General features: G+C 37.2%; 1 protein-coding gene across 1 annotated transcript in view; it reads right to left on the bottom strand.

The window, feature by feature from the left end:
- LOC125658102 (uncharacterized) overlaps positions 1 to 18344 on the bottom strand; it is a 92802-nt gene continuing 74458 nt past the window's right edge. Inside the window, exons 11-17 of the mRNA XM_048889238.2 lie at positions 13168 to 13265; positions 11249 to 11304; positions 10744 to 10937; positions 8211 to 8355; positions 5338 to 5550; positions 2715 to 3641; positions 1 to 1708 (exon numbers count right to left, since the gene is read on the bottom strand). Coding sequence (XP_048745195.2) covers positions 1572 to 1708; positions 2715 to 3641; positions 5338 to 5550; positions 8211 to 8355; positions 10744 to 10937; positions 11249 to 11304; positions 13168 to 13265 — 1770 coding nt within the window. The 3' untranslated portion in view covers positions 1 to 1571. The remainder of the gene's footprint in view (positions 1709 to 2714; positions 3642 to 5337; positions 5551 to 8210; positions 8356 to 10743; positions 10938 to 11248; positions 11305 to 13167; positions 13266 to 18344) is intronic.

The following is an 18344-nucleotide window of genomic DNA, read 5'->3' on the forward strand; positions in this document are numbered from 1 at the left end:
ACGTGTATAACATTTTTTATTAACTGAGGAATTACCAGACTGGAAAAATACCAACGAAATTTCATGGATTGTAATAAAAGGCCTATTGATAGATCTAATTTGTATATACGATATATAAATTGCAAGACTGATTGATATAGGGCCTACCATCCATGTATAAGTAGCTGCATATGAGTACTGTAGATTGTTTAAAACTGTAATGTTATATGTTGTAATTTTTAAATTGAATTTCATTGAATATACAGTATTGAATCTCTGAATTTTAAAACCAAGTTAGCAGGCTGAAACTTTAACTAAAGATCGAATATTTTTTGTAAATCTAACAGTTGGTAGAAACTAGGAGCACAAGTTATATGTTGTTACAAGGTGAAGGTCAGTTGGTGCGAGTGTGTATTGAGGACCAGAACAAAATGCATATGCTGTAGGCCTAGTAGTGCTTAGCTTCTATATAACCATTTTCTCGTAATTTGTATGAGTCTCCGTCCGACTGCCTTTTGAAAAAGTACATGGACAAAGGCGATGGGGCTGTTTTTATATAGCAAAGTCCTTGCGCCGACAAACGAGAGCCCACAGGCCTTATTGATCACCTGAGTATTAGTGAAAAAGTAATACTACTCCCAAAGGCTATGAAATCTAGAAAAATTTTCCTGTTCTGAATATCTAAGCTAAATTCTAATGTTCAGCAACAGTATAGAACTTCATGTGCTCTTAAAACTCCAGTGCCCTAAAAAGTACATACACTGATGAAAGGCTTTACATAATATAATAGGTGTATTAACATTAAAAGATATGACTAATTTGGAGCCATCCTAGAGTCAAAACCCTGGGTTGTGAAATTCACTATTTTTTGTACATTGCTGTTCTTAAGTATGCATTTAGATTTTATAAATTACATTGTATCAGCAAACTTACAAATAAATACTATATACTAATTTTGGCCCCACCCTGGGGTCGGAACCCCTACCCCGAGGATCATCAAATTTACAATTTTGGTAAAGGACTACCTTTCTAAATATTCATTTAGTTTCATTTTAGTATCAATAACACCCATAGAAGATGTTATTGAAGTGTTTTATACATAAACACTATATAATAAGTTTGGCTCTGCCATGGGGTCAGAACCCCTACCCAGGGGATCATAAAATTTACAATTTTGGTGGAAATCTTCCTGCTCGACAACACTATGCATTTAGTTTTTCTTACACTTGTGCTGTTCTAGAGAAGACGATATTTGAAAATTGTTCGATTTTGGTCAGTTTTTGCCCCGACCCTAGGGCCCCAGGGGTGCAGGAGTCCTAAAATTTACAATTTATGTCCCTCTTGTCCCAAAGATGCTCATACCAAATTAAAAAATTGGAATAGGAATCAAGAAGTTAAAAATGTTCAATTTGATAACGCACGACGACATTCAATTGCAATAAAAATTATCCACGTCTTTTCCCTCATACCTTCCTTCTAAAAATTGAAAAAAATTCGGTATATATCCTTTTTGCTGTTAAGTAGTTATAGGCATGAAAAGAGTTAATTTTGCTGAAAAAATAAAAAAAGTTTAAAAACATGCGATGTGTCTTTTAAGTCAAGCGCCTCTGTCTGGAAGGGACAATAGGAGAGACCTCATATGCTCTGTTAGTATACAGTTGCTCCTCATGTTTACCATCGTCTTGATACACATTTTGCTCGACCATAGGATCCACATCAAGAATTTTGTCTGAAGAACAAAAATTTTCCTTTAAAAATTACAACATCCAATACTTAGCTTTAAAAATAAACAAAAGGCCCATGGGCCCCATGTTAAACTTTGTTCCTCTATTATGGCCTCACCTACCTCGGAGACGACAATTTTAACACATTTGAATCTACACTACTTGGGAATGCTTGCATATCAATATCAGTAAGCATGGACCTGTTGTCATTGAGAAGATCCTATGTACCTCATGTAAAACTTTGACACCCACTCTACCACAGAGGATCATGGTTTGAACGATCTGGAATTAACACATGTACATCAGGAAGCTTTCATGTAAATACAAGTTTCAACTTTTCTGGTCCAGTAGTTCTTGAGAAGTAGATAACCCCACCCCATATCTGCATTTTCTTGATTATTTCCCGCTTGGAAGAACTATGGCTATTCATTTAAGCAAAATTGAATCCCCTTTTCCCAAGGATGATTTGTGTCATGTTTGTGAGAAATTGGTCTAATAGTTATCGAGAAGATTTTTAAACGATGCCACCTTTTTTTTTAATTTACTAATTTTTAATTATCCCCACTTCAAAAAGGGCATGCCATTTCAATTGAACAAACATGAAATTTGTGACAAGTTTGGCTGAAATTAGTCCTGTGGTTCTTGATAAAAACTCAAAAATGTTTAAAGTTTACGAACGGACTGACGCCGGACAAAATATAAACAGAAAAGCTCACTTGAACTTTTATGCTCATGTAAGCTTAAAACTCAAAACTCAAAATCATATCTATTGGTTTACTGTATAATGATTTTTAACGCATGTAAAATTTGGCAAATTTGAACGATAAAAGGTATGTCGATATTTTTCCGGTTGAAAATTTGGTGAGTTAATTAAAAAAAATATCTGCAATTATATAAACTTAAATGTGGTGAAAATGTATTAGGCGATTAGGATTTTTTCACCACAATAGTCCAATACTTAGCATTCCGTCAAAAATCTTGCTTACAATGTATGGACGTTAACAGCCATACCTTTTTTGCCTTGTTTAAGTCTAATCGTTGCGAATATAGTCGCACAAACCAATGCAACAGCCACCAAAATCCCGAAAACAGTAATCACTGCGATGGCAGTAGGGGATATGCCAGATCCTTCTGCAGAAGACTGTGGATAAGCGACGAACGCCAGCTGCCGGGAGTTACAGGGATATCGCTGTATGGCCATACGAAGCAGGCTATCTAACGCTGGCATATTCCGCTCGTACATAATCCTGTTCATCGCCATTACAGACGTGGTAATGGTTATTGTGTTCATCGTCGTGTAGACTCGAGTATTTTGAAACTTGAGTCCTTCGATTTCGTCTGTGGTCATCAAATAGTTGTGGATATATTCCTCGTTCACTGTGCATCCTCTTTGGCTGGGCTCTAGGGGCACATCCTTCCTGTAATTGTCTATGGGGATCGGTTTTTCCAACTCATCGAATATCCTGTCAAAAGTAGACTCGTTGTGTTGCGTTGTTACAATCCTCAGATATGGATACGCCTGGATCTGATTTTCGCTGAGTCGTAGATCCCACTCCTCTGCAGCCGTGTCCTGTGGTTTTTCCTCGACAAGAGCACCAAGACAGCCAGTGACGAAGAAATATTGAACGTTCTCTGCGAAATCGTTCACCCCGTCCACGTAAACCTTGATTGCAGACAAGTACATTTTCGGTAATGTGATGACCATTTTCTTTATGGTTCCTGTTGTGGGATCTCGAATAATGTTTTGCAGTTGTTGAAAACTTGTATTGTTCCTGTTGATATATTCGACTGTAAAGTTAGCCGCTGAAAATCCCTTCTTGGTCCCGATTGAAATATTTTTAATCATGATGTCTACAGCAAACGAGACGAAGTAACGATTGTCTAAGCTGTTTCCTACACCGACTCTGTTATCATCCGGGAAAATTATCTCATTACAGTCTACAAAATACAAACAAAAATACACTGTCTGTAAGAAAAATGAGGAAATGAATAACAAATAAGGATTCCATTACAATCTAAAACAAGAGGTACTGTGAGCAATGCTCACTAAGAATACCCCCCGCTTACCCTAATCTCCCAAAGGGTGTTGGTAATAGGTATAAACTACCTCTTTTCTGAGTGTAAAAAACAAATGGCATGACAAACCGAACCATATTGCTACTTCGATGTCCAGTGCGCATGACCTTTGACCTTTTGACCCCAAAATCGATAGGGAACATCTTCAACCCATGGGTAGTCCATATGTATGATATGGTAACTGTAGGTGGAAAGGATAACGCTTTAGAGCCCGGAAACCATATTGCTACTTCAATGTCCAGTGCGCATGACCTTTGACCTTTTGACCCCAAAATCAATAGGGAACATCTTCATCCCATGGGTAGTCCATATATATGATATGGTGACTGTAGGTGGAAAGGATAACGCTTTAGAGCCCGGAAACCATATTGCTACTTCAATGTCCAGTGCGCATGACCTTTGACCTTTTGACCCCAAAATCAATAGGGAACATCTTCATCCCATGGGTAGTCCATATGTTTGATATGGTGACTGTAGGTGGAAAGGATAACGCTTTAGAGCCCGGAAACCATATTGCTACTTCGATGTCCAGTGCGCTTGACCTTTGACCCCAAAATCGATAGGGAACATCTTCATCCCATGGGTAGTCCATATGTATGATATGGTGACGGTAGGTGGAAAGGATAACGCTTTAGAGCCCGGAAACGATATTGCTACTTTGATGTCCAGTGTGCTTGACCTTTGACCTTTTGACCCCAAAATCGATAGGGAACATCTTCATCCCATGGGTAGTCCATATCTATGATATGGTGACGGTAGGTGGAAAGGATAATGCTTTAGAGCCCGGAAACCATTGCGGATACAGACGGACGGACGGACGGACAGACAGACGGACAACCCGATTCCAGTATAACCCCCCCCCCCACAACTTGTTGCGGGGGGTATAATAAATAAAATCCCATTAATCATTTACACGATCTGTAACACCAAACCCACGATAATTCCCTTCCAATACAATCTGTAATTCACAAAAATGAATACATACCCCCACTCTAAAACATAAAAGCCTTATGATTCCATTCAATTATAATCTGTAACAAAAATGAATACCTACCCCCCCCCCCCCCAACCCCCCCAACCCAATGATTCCATTAGGGACTTGACAAACATCCCCCAAATAAAAAACGCATTACGTTTTTAACATCCATCACGAAAGAAACATTTATAAGATTACCTGAGATATGTATAAGGTTTTAAACAGCTCTATATATATACTTGTACTATATACATGTATCTGAAATTATTCAGGTGCTAAATGAAACATACAATAGTGTTCGTAAGGTCTTTTCGGTGAAAGCTTCATATTTTCTTTCTATATGTTAATTATCTAAACCATCTTGGTTCTGAACCTTTAAAACACAACTTTGTTAACTTTGGGGAAGTTCCGAACAATCTTGCATACTTTTTCCCTACAGTTTACACAATACCTGTCTTGGGGTGGATCTAAATATTTCCCCTAAACCCTCTGCAGTACGCACTATATCTGTCTTGGGGGGTGGGGTAATACTTTTCCCTACATTTTACACAAAAACCTGTCTTGGGGGAAAATCTTCTATACCTTTCTTGGCTTTATGAGCAACAGGTCCCGTTTCTAATATGGTCACAACTTGGTTTTTATTCGACAATAAATGCGAAACTGGTTGACCCCAAAAAGATTTCCTGTCTACAGCAGACACAACCTCCACAAAGACGGTGTCCCGCTGTCTGACGACACTTCCTGCCGGGTAGTTCTTGCTGTGGAATGAGAACTGGGCTGGGTATATATCAATATCTAAAAATACATTTTGATAGACATCATTAATAGGGTAGAGAAGAAATAGAAGACACGCTGCAATAAATGCACAAGTCAGGGAGAATTATTTTAGAAGATTCCATTCCACTTGTTTTTATCGTGATCAACGGATAACTTCTAAATTGCTCTTCAATTCAATCGAAATCTTGGAGGCCACTACCTGGCTATTTAATGAATGATATTCATACAATCATTAAAAGTCGTTTCAATTGTATTTTGATGATTACATTTCCACAATTTTTCTTTGCTATTTGTTTTATTTTTTCAACGAAGTGTTGTCTGAATACTAAGTTTATAGTGTTTGTGGGTAAATGTTGTCTGAATACAAGTTTATCTTGTTTGTGGGTAAGTATTGTTTGAATACTAAATTTATCTTGTTTGTGGGTAAGTATTATCTGAATACTAAGTTTATCTTGTTTGTGGGTAAGTGTTGTCTGAATACTAAGTTTATAGTGTTTGTGGGTAAGTGTTGTCTGAATACTAAGTTTATCTTGTTTGTGGGTAAGTGTTGTCTGAATACTAAGTTTATAGTGTTTGTGGGTAAATGTTGTCTGAATACTAAGTTTATCTTGTTTGTGGGTAAGTGTTGTCTGAATACTAAGTTTATCTTGTTTGTGGGTAAGTGTTGTCTGAATACTAAGTTTATAGTGTTTGTGGGTAAATGTTGTCTGAATACTAAGTTTATCTTGTTTGTGGGTAAGTGTTGTCTGAATACTAAGTTTATCTTGCTTGTGGGTAAGTGTTGTCTGAATACTAAGTTTATCTTGTTTGTGGGTAAGTGTTGTCTGAATACTAAGTTTATCTTGATTGTGGGTAAGTGTTGTCTGAATACTAAGTTTATCTTGTTTGTGGGGAAGTGTTTTCTTTTTAATGTTGTTTTAAATCTGGCGTCCAGATCGTAGCAGGGAGGGTTCTTTATCTTTTGGCACCAGACCAGGGCAGTGAGGGTTCTTTATCTTTTGGCGCTAGACCGTAGCAGTGAGGGTTCTTTATCTTTTGGCGCCAGACCGCAGCATCTTGCCAACGCGAACCTCCGATTTTGACGTTTGTACTCGCACTCCCTTTGCACACAAAACTAATGATAATATTTCCTTAAAACTCGTGGATTCTCTCTCTGTTGTGTCTATTCTTCAATTTTCAATGGAATTTTGCACTTTTAATAATCTCTTTAATAGTAACACGGTTATAGACAATTTTTACTTTAATATTAAATGTATAATATGGTGATAGATAAGTTCTGGTGCGCAATCAGGAGATCCTCATTTTAAATTGGATTTTCGATGTAAATGAGCTCTGGTTTACAAATTTTCGGTCAAAGGCAGAGACACAGAATCCATGAATTTTCAGGAATTATTTCTTACTACATGTAAGTTTTGTTTTCCACATCAAAAAGCATTTTTAGATCAAAGGGAGTGTGGGTACAAATGGCAGGTGTCTGTAGGCCATGTTGGTTCTTACGCTTTAAAACGAGATGTACTTAAGCTTGTAAAATAAAAAAAAAAATGCTTATATAAAAGATGTATCTTATAATCTAAATACATTATAAATTTCACTCACGTTGCATTGCTTTCAGTAAAATGTACGATTAATTAAATTCACTTAGATGCGCTCTCAATCTATGATTGATTCTTCAAAACTATTGTCGGTCAACGTTTGTAATATGCAAGTTGTTACAAAGCTGACATCGAGAAAAAATATAAATTATTGGATTATTATGAATCTAACACACCAACAAAATAATCTAAATGTGAGATGCAAATAAACATCTGTGGATTACAAGAATAGAACACAAAGTGCAACGGTTGCAAGTCCCTCCCGCAACAAAGACCTTTTGGAACTATAGCTGACATCTTCGCGAACCAAGGGTTTTCCGTCCATCCCGCTCGGAGCGAAGTGCACGCGTTAAAAATCGGGAGAGATACATTGCTGCAACTATTTGTTTACATCTTCCAGTGGCGTAGCTTCCATTGAGGCAACCGAGGCAGCTGCCTCGGTAAAAAAAAAAAAAAAACACCTTTTACGTTGTTAAAATATCGATAGCTTCTGGGGGGCGCAGCCCCCCAGACCCCCTGCCTCGGTAATATTCGAACCCAAGCTACGCCTATGTCTTCATCCATGGCAGTTGGCGTGCATGATTAGCCGGGAGTTACGCTTGAAAACTACGTGAGCTTGAAAAAAAAAATTCAGCTAATGACTGACTGCTGTTTGATAAGATCAAAATATCTTTATATGAAAACGTTATCCATTCATTATTTTCAGCAAAACTTACAAATAATAAGATACTTAGATCCGTCTTAATTCTCCCAAATTTCAGATTTCCTAATATACTAAGTCAAGGTCAGTGAAATGGCGTTGAACATCGGATAAAAATTACTATAAATATCTATGGGTTGAATTTCGAAGCGTTTCGAGTCTTGTGCACTAAATAAAATAATCGTAAAATACGTGATGTGAATAGACACTTGCAGATTTCGAGAATATAACAAAGTAGTTATATTTATTAATTACAAACGCAGTTGCACCAAAGAAAACATTTCATTTTAAAATTTTAGTTCCCCCTCTCCAAATAAATGAAAAAAATAATAATGTTAGAATGTTAAAATTCAGAAAGGGTTACAAAATTGTAGCATCATCCTTACCAACTCGTTTAGACTCTGGAGCAGACATGGTGAAACTCACTTCGTTTCCCACACAGATGAGGTTTTCTTTCCTGTATTTCAAAATTTGACGACCCTGGCCGGTTCGTATCTGAATACCCTTGATTGGTTCAGTTCCAGATACCCCCTAAAAGTTACAAAATCAATATACAATATAGCGTACATTTCTTACCAAATTTGACGATCGGCGATGCAAAACGTGTCCATATTTAAGGGAAGGAAATTCATTCCAGTTCAACAATGAATTTACGGTGAATTCAGATATGACGTGTTCCACCAAAAATTTAATTGATGTAATAACATGTGCTGGCTGTGGAAAACATTATATCGGTGAAACGGAGACTACTCTACGAACTCGTATACGAGTTCATAAACAACACATTTCAGCACCCAAATATAGACAAATTAAAGTTAGTGAACATTTAGATGTGTGGCTACGGACAATTCAGTGTATTTCCGTTTTATAAACTTTATATTTAAGAGGATCATACATGATACACATTGCATTCGAAATATTTTATATAAAGCACAGAAATAGCAATGAACTCTTGAATGAACATAACTGCCCTAAGTGAAGAAATATTTAATACAATCCTCTTAAATGTACGTTAAATAACTATCCCATTTCCATTCTCAATGACCGTGCAGCGTGTGACAGCGTGGCGAGAATTCCATCGTCATCGAAAGCAAGGTTTTTGACTTGCCTAGATGGTCGAGCGGTCTAGCGCGCTGGTTACATGCTGCTAGATTTGGTTCCGCAGGTCGTGAGTTCAACCCCGGGTAGGGGCGGAAGTGGGTATCCAAATAAAGTGAAATTATATTCGATGGAGGTAGCATTATGGTGTGGGGTGGAATAACAGCACGTGGAAGGATCCCTCTACAAATTGTCAATGGAAATCTCACCGGCGTACGCTATCGAGACGAAATTATTCAGCGCCATGTGATACCCTTCATACAGAGACAGCAAAATCACATCATATATATATATATGAGATTCGCCATGATGGCATGACCTAAAGCTTGGTAGGTTAGGGTTCTTTAGCGTGGCAACACCTGCCGTAACACGGGAACTCCGTTTTAAGGTCATATCCAAAAGACCCGTGATTTCGACTTCTAAATGCCGAACATTTGGCGAAGGAGTAATCACTACCTATTTTAACGTCGTAGGTTTGACACGGCCATGGCACAAACTGGGCTCGAACTTAGGAGCTCACTGTTACAAGGCGAACGCTCTACCACTAAGCTACAGCGACCGGTTAATTAGGTTTATAAACATGATGCACCCTTTCATTATAAACAACCTTTTATCTAATGCATGCATCTTTTAGAAATTTATAATTAGGACGAGAATGGCATGCACTTTCTTGCCATTGACCTTGACAGTAATTTTCTGATTATTCGATCATTTTCTTGCCTAACCGCTGTAACTTATTTTGTCTCCTTCTTCAATAGTTGTAGGAATCGGTACTGTTCGGATCTTATAAATTTTCATGAAGAAATTTCTTAACCCTGAACTTTGCAGCAACATACCGCGTTCATTCCATCTGGCACAATATCTACTTACAGAAGTTTAGATGAATTTGAGAAACAGAATTTTCTTCCGATCTTTATTCAAATTGTGTCATGATAAAGCCAATTAGATAATGGCTATCAAGATTCAAGATAATCACAGGGGTATGTGTTTATATTGGAAACAGAACCATGGGATATGTAAGATTCAGGATAATCACAGGGGTATGTTTACATTGGTTGGTCGATTGATTGTATATTGTTTAACGTCCCACTTGAGAATGTTTCACTCATATGGAGACGTCACCATTGCCGGTGAAGGACAACAAAATTTAGGCCTAGTATGCTCGGCGCTTACGGCCTTTAAGCAGGGAGAGATCTTGATCATGCCATACCTGCTGTCACACGGGGCCTCGGTTTTTGCGGTCTCGTTCGAAGGACCGCCCCATTTAGTTTGCCTCTTGACAAGCTCCCCTAGCTTGTGGATCCGGATCCACACGGATCGAGGTAAAAACAAAATAATGATAAAGTCGGTTTAAGAATGGAATCTTCTCATATTTATTGCATGGTTACGCTGAGATGTTATATTTTATATCTGTAAAATGTATACAGTTATTCCCTCAGAGAAACAGTCAAAGCCACGAGATGGTCTGGAAGACCTCAAGAACTATTGTGCGAGACCACCGATCGACTTTTATTATCCGATTAATTTTTCTACTTTGAAATCAAAAGAATCGTAATATTGTAGTTTATACCTTTCTAATTAGAATTTATTTTGATATTTCATAAAACGTTGTTCAAAATCTTTTCAACAAACATGCGTCCATATGCATGTGCAGTGCCATGAAAACAGTCAAAACTATTGACTGCTCATTCGTTTTGCTGCCGTTGTCGGGACTTTAACCCGTGGTTTTCCGAATTCAATGCGAGCTAATTTCGCACTGAACCACCGTGAAAATTTGACGTATTTAATGGTACAACAAGCATGATGATGATAAATACAAACCATAAAGCGAACTCTCTGGAGTTGACCAATGTCTTTGTCAGCAAAAGCACCATGATACCATGCCACTCTCATAGAATGGCAGATTTTCGTCATCTGAAACTTAACAGTTCCTTCTGGACCCTCAAGATTAACTTGATACTGTAAAGAATCTCGTCCATTACAATTCATTTGCAAGCTTATCAAATAGGACCGATCTGAAATAGAACAAATTCAGGATTCTCCAGTAAAATAAGCAATCATTTGTAAATTTCAAGCAATCCGGGACAAACAGGATAATTTTACGTATTGATGATTACATTATAATATTTAATTATCACGTTATTACTCTGAAAATCATATTTCATTTCAGCAAGAGTAATATGTGACGTTTGCAACATTTTTTCCTGTCGCAAATGCATTCATTTGAGGGATACTGGAAAATCAATCTTGTATGAGTACCTTTGCCGGTTAATTTGACTTTTAATGAAAATCTGGTAAATCGAAAACAATGTGTAACTCTACTCACATTTATCCATCTTAAGGAATACAGAGAAATCGGTCACGTCTCCTGGAGCTGAAAATCTTAATTGTAAAGAAAGCAAATAAGATTTCATTTTCATGAAGATTTAAAATTCAAATGAATGTCAACAGTACGATTGGTTGAACAAAATTTATGTAAGGTTAAAGTTGACATGAATTAATAAGTATAGTATAATTCTATATATCCGCCATATTTCTCTGCTAATCCGCCATATTAGTTGGATATTCTATTGTTATATGTATCAGGGTTCGCATGGTATATAAGGGGGTGAGTTTTGCATTAGTATACAATAAATATTTTGTAATTTTGAGCAAAGCATAATGTTTTAAAATGTGATTTTATTTGTTTCTCATTCCCTATATATTACTATCGGAGATGTGCACTGGTGGAGTCCACCTAGAAAAATCACTCAGGTGTGACAATCACATTTGGGGTATATACGGGTAGAGTAAATTAGGCTACCTGAGAGAAATATGGCGGATAAGATGAGAAAGGTGTACGTATTTATTAATTCATGTCAGCTTTAATATGGCTCCAGAGAAAAGAGACTGTGCTTGTGAATGCTTGGTACCGCAGCATGTCGAAATACTTTCGATTAAGCCTTCCAGTTGGCGGTTGATTCCTTGTCAATGATAATAGACTTAGTGTGGACATCTCTTTGTTTTCTGATCGTAATTCTAGAGTAGATTCTATTTCTAGTTATTGATCGAGTTGACATTTTTATGACCGTTAACTTGCATCATGGCAGTGGGGGCAATATCATTTTAATTTTGTTATGAAAGAAATTCTAAATAAATACAGAATAACAGGTTATACGCTTTGTTTCATGCATCGATATGCGTAAACACAAAATAGGTCATCCAAGCGGGGACAGTGTCAAAAGTAGTTCGGACCGGAAGTGCTTTATCAAACGAGCGTGTGATAAAGCTAATGCTTTATCTCACTTGCAATATACACCACACGTATGAGATAAAGTTTTATCATACTTTCATGTAAAATACTCGAATCTGATTGGCCAAGAGAGAGTTGAAAAAGCAACATGTTGCCCTCTGAGAATAGAACGCATGCGCTCCAGGGTGATATTATCTAACAACGGTTAACATTAATTGACAACGGGTGATATTAGATATATAAATTTTCACACCGAAAAAAACATTTTGAACCGAGGCATAGCCGAGGCTGACAATGGTTTCTCGAGGGTTGGTTGAAAATTTTCAATGTAACACCCTCAACCGCATGCAAATACAAATGTATATAAACAAGTAAAACAACAAAGGCTTACGTCTGTTGATATTTTATCAATCACTGTCATGCGATGTTTTGTATATCAATGCAGGTATTTCAGGTTTATTACAAACAATCCACGGCGAACCGTACGCGCATAAATTTGACGCATGTGATAATTTTTATAAGATCACCCGTTGTCAAGTGCTGTTACCCGTTGCTAGATACTACTCAGACGGTAACAATGTTTTTTAAAATATGATTCTCGTCCAATCAAGTGGCGGCCAAGGTCACAAGAACAAATATCTTGGTACCAGTAGAAAGATCTTGTCACAAGAAATACTCATGTGCAACATGAAAGCTCTAATATTTACCATTTAGAAGTTATGACCAATGTCAATTTTTTAAAAGTAGGTCAAAATGTCAAGGTCAAAATGTTTAGTACCAACGGAAAGGTCTTGTCACAAGGAATACTCGTGTGAAATATCAAAGCTATACCACTTACTGTTCAAAAGTTATTAGCAAGGTTAAAGTTTCAGACAGAATTACAGAATGACAGACAGGTGCCCCCCGATCTTCGATATCGGGGACATAAAAATAGTTTAACCTTAGATCTCATTGATTTGACAAAATGTATGCTGTCCGGTCAACAAGTGTATGTAATATACGGTATTACTTACTTTCTACCATCGTGTCCATCAAAGGCTGTCTGAAGTTTACTCTCTGCAGCATTACTGACGTCATCAATAAATAACCTTCCAGTAAACATATTGTCGCCCTGTAAAACAACATCAATGAATTGTTGCTGTAATAACACTCTGCTTCTGCTCTTCTTGTTATACATGTCTTTCAAAGATCTGGGAATTCAGACTTGGAAGCTTATGAGAAAAATCTTGATATGTTATATACTTTGAATGAATGCTTTCATTCACGCTCTTATAAAGGCAGTGCTTAACAAATCATACAAATTGACGTGTTTGATAACGTTGGTGCTCACAAGTGCATAATTGCATAAATATTTTCTAAGAAATAATAATTTTATTTAACTTGTAAAACGCAATTTGATTGGTTCATTTTACTTTATCAACATTCTTTATACAGAGCGAAGCTCGTTCTTTATACAGAGAGAAGCTCGTTCTTTATACAGAGAGAAGCTCGGAGGGGCCTTCGGTCCGTCGGCGAAGCAAGGCTTTAAAGGTAACATGTATGTGAAAGGAACAAGTCAGAATCGGCAAAAGAAACATTTTTAGATAATCTCTACATATGTTCCCTGATGTTAGCCATATGGGCGCCCCCATTTTTTGTTCATTATTTGCTTCAACAGTTATTCGAGTTTTAAATTTGACTACCACAAATACAAGACTCTGACGTGGAATTTGTAATCTAAAAACTCAGGTTGTTCAAAATTAATGATATATAATTATTAACCGATCGACAGAGGATGCTTACTCATCCTAGGCACCTGATCCCACCTCGGGTATATCCAGGGGTCCGTGTTTGCCCAACTCTTTATTTTGTATTCTTTAAAGGAGTTATGAGATTGATCACTTCGTTGACTTCACACCTTTTATTGTAACAGTTTTTATCAAATCATTACATATGAAATATATTTATAAAAGTGACAGTGGAACACGTGCGTTTGTTTTGAATTCGGGTGGGTGTTTTGGGTATCGGTAGATCGATTGGCTATTTTTGAAAAGTGTTTACGGGTGAATAGGGTGAGTCCGTGCTACGCCTGAGGTAGCCACGTATAAGGTAGAATCTCGGGTGTTTACAAATCATTCGAAGTTCGCTGCTACTTTGCAACAGACTACTAGACCAGCTCTTCTAATGTCAAAGCGGTCCACGACAGATTTTTTAGCAGATTTTCAAGACCAGTCAATGGATGATTCGGTGTTAGACGCAGTATTAACTACAGATTCTGCACAACCAAACAGAACCGAGATTCCGGATATGACGGACACCTTCAATTTGTTTAAAACCTATCTGGACACAAAGTTGGAAAACTTGAAGGACCAGTTATCAACCGGTAACGATTTTGACACTTTTGCTAAGCAATTAAAGAAAGAGGTCTCGGTTAACTTTAGACACGAAGGCAACAAAATACAGTTCAATTTCAATTCCCAAATTTTGAGTGACTTGTCTAAATTACAGAAACGTTTATCAGTTAAAGATTCATCTTCTGCCAGTATTGTTTCTTCCATTATCGCCAAGCTAACGAGAAGAAATAAGCTCATTAGAATTGCTGACAAGTCCCCAGCTGGCTGGACCACAGTGCGAGAATATGAGAGTGACGACCTTGCCTCTGACGATGAGAAGCGTATGCGCCAAGCGGAAAACCTTAGATTGCGTGCACTCAAGGAGAAGCGTCTCTACCAGCCCTACAAAAAATCTTCTGCTACTGCTTCCACTCCAGCTTCTTCCACTGATCGCAGGCCTGATTCTACGCCCTACCAGCAGCCCTTTCGTGGCTACACAAAACAAAGAAGACAACCCTTGCCGTACGACATTTGTTACAATTGCCGAAAGTACGGGCACTGGAAATCCCAATGTAGTGCTCCACCAGCTCAATCAAGCAACCAAAGTGCTAGATCATACAAGTAGACCTATAGAGATGTATGTTCCTCAGAATGATATTCTTTTGAATAGGCAAATAAACCTGTTTCTACAGCATGTTGCTTATTTTGAAAATAGTTCTGTTCACAGCAAAGGGGTCAAGGGTAGTCTGGCGAAAAATGTCCAGTATTGGCGTTCTGCCACTTGGTGCTAATGACTTTGTTATCGATACCATTAAAAATGGTTATGTTATTCCTTTTCAGACGCCACCTCCACCTACATGTATGTAAATCAGCTCTCGATAATGTTGATTTTGTACATCAAGCTATTGCAGATCTTTTGGGAAAAGGCTGTATAGAAAAAGTTCCTTTTCAGCCTTTTGTAGTAAGTCCACTAAGCGTAGCGCTTAACAAAAGTTCAGGTAAAAAGAGACTTATTTTAGACCTTAGTGCTTTAAACGATTTTGTCGGAAAGAAAAAAGTTAAGTTTGAAAACTGGAAAGTTGCCTTGAATTTCTTTAAAAAAGATAGATTGCTTTTTATTCAAATTCGACTTAAAATCTGGTTACCATCATATCGACATGTGTTCAAAACAAATTACATACTTTGCGTTTTGTTGGGAAGGTAATTTTTACTGTTTTAATGTTCTAGTTTTTGGCTTGACGTCCGCTCCATACATTTTCACAGAGTCTCTGCGACCACTAGTTAAACACTGGAAAAACAACGGTATTGATATTGTTTTATATTTAGATGATGGTTTCGGCTTCGGAAGGAATTTTGAGTAATGTCTAAATGCTTCACAGTTCGTACAAGATTCTCTAAAACAAGCTGGTTTATTGATAAATCAAGAAAAGTTTATTTTTCAGCCATCAGAGTCAATGGAATGGCTAGGTCTTTTGTGGGATTCATAGAGGTTTTCATTGTTTATACCTACTAGAAGAATAACAGAGGTGCAAAGCACATTGGAGTCCTTGATTAATACGTTTCCAATTTTTACAGCTCGCGAATTAGCCAAACTTACTGGACAGATAATTTATCTATCACCTGTTTACGATCACGTTTGCAGCTTAATGACGAGGCATTTATATTTAGCCATAGAAAGTAGTACTCATTGGGACCATTTTTTAAATTTTGATTTTCCAGATATGGTCAGAGCAGAATTACAATTCTGGGCAAAGAATTTATCAGAACTGAATCAAAAATGCTTAATGAGAGAATTTCTTCCTTCTATTTTAATATTTTCAGATGCTAGCAATGTTGCAGCAGGTGCATATACTGTGGGAGTTGACGAGAAAGTTGTATAACAGATGTGGTCAAAATCCCAATCATTGATGAGTTCCACATGGAGAGAATTAAAAGCGGTTGAAATAGCATTGAATTCTTTTGCAGCTTCCTTATCAGGGAAATCGGTGTGGTGGTACACTGATAATAAAACCTGTGTGAAAATTGTGCAGAAAGGTAGTACAAAGTCTCATTTACAAACTTTAGCTTTCAGCATTTTTTCTAAGTGTATTGAATATGCAATTTCACTAGATATTGTTTTGATTCCAAGGGAAGATAATACAAAAGCTGATTACTTATCCAAGATTATTGATTACGACGATTGACAGACTACTAAAGAATTTTTTGAACTTATTGATGGTTTTGGGGTCCACATACTGTGGATAGATTTGTCAGTGCACACAACACAAAATTGAAAAGATATATCTCGTTGTTTTGGTATCCAAGTACTGAATCTGTTGATGCATTTTCACTATCTTGGCATTCAGAAAATAACTGGTTAGTTCCTCCTACCAATCTAGTCTGTAGAACCATCAAACATTTATTATTTTGCAGAGCTCATGGAACTCTTATTGTGCCAAAGTGGCCTTCTGCTCTTTTTTGGACATTGTTGTTTGACGAAGATATGAAGCACAAAGAGTATGTTACGAATGTTCTAGAATTCGCACCAAATCAAAATGTATTTTGTCACGGAGTGAATACTCATAGCCTCTTTGGCGCAGATCATTTTAATTCCAGAGTGTTGGCAGTAAGACTCGGTGCTGAAAGTTTGTAGTCATGGACTTTCGTACACAAAGCAAGGTCAAACATTTGTGACGTAGACGAGGCCCTTTCAAGAATTGTTTTTGATGAAGCTGGCAAGGTCAAATTTGTATATAGATCCTATACCATTTTCAATGTATTGTCTTTTAGTGTTTGTATTTATTCGGACATGACTTGTTCAAAATGGATGGAGTTGGCAAGTTTTGGTTTGTTTTTATTCGGACATGGCCCTTTCAAGATATTATATCTTGATGAAGCTGGCAAGGTCTGGTTTATGCTGTATAACTTGTTTTAATTCAGACATGGCCCTTTCAAGATGTATCTTGATGAAGCTGGCAAGGTCTGGTTCGTGCTGATTGTTTTCATTGAGACATGACCCTTTCAAGATTATAGTATCTTGATAAAAGCTGGCAAGGTCTCGGATTTTTCTTCGTTCGTTGTAATTTAATTGATATACTACAGTTTGTAGTATCTTTTGTTCGTAGTGCACTACACTTTCTATCTCATAGAAAATATTTTAATTGAAAGTTTTTCAGATATCTTCAATCACGGAAAATGGACTTCTACCTGGACAAGTTCGGAACCTTTGTTACAGAATTTGGCTAAACGACTTCCAGATTTCTGCTTAGGATCTAAAGCCGATAACACACGCAAAAAGTACACTGGAGCATTTGATAGATTCTGTAAGTGGTGTGCTAATTTTAAAATATCTTCAATGCCGGCATCGGACTTCAATATTTCTATATATTTGATTCATCTAAGTGACAATTGTAACTCCGTATCTACAATTGATGAAGCTTTCTATGCTATCAGTTGGGTTCATAAATTACCCGGACTCCCCGATCCTTGTTCCTCTTTCCTTCCTGTCTCCATAAGGGAAGGTTGTCACAGATCTATCGGTCATCGAGGGAACAATAAAAAGGATCCAATTTTTCCTGCCATTCTAAGAAACATTTGTTTAGTATATGCTAACGAGAATTGTAATTTACTGAATCTTAGAATTTCATGTATGTGTGTGCTCAGTTTCTCTGGGTTTTTTGAGATTTTCAGAGCTTGTCAGTCTTAAAAGGTGTGACATAAAAATTTACGACAATCATATGGCACTTTTTATTCAGAAAAGTAAAACTGACCATTATAAACAAGGTAGTACTGTTTGCATTTCCAGTACAGACCAACTATTACCAAACGATATTTAGAGAAGGGTAATATTGTAGCACATTCAGATGAATTTATATTCAGATCTGTTTCGTATTGTAGAA

This window comes from Ostrea edulis, chromosome 9, assembly GCF_947568905.1.
Source record: "Ostrea edulis chromosome 9, xbOstEdul1.1, whole genome shotgun sequence".
In the NCBI taxonomy this organism is placed as follows: domain Eukaryota; kingdom Metazoa; phylum Mollusca; class Bivalvia; order Ostreida; family Ostreidae; genus Ostrea; species Ostrea edulis.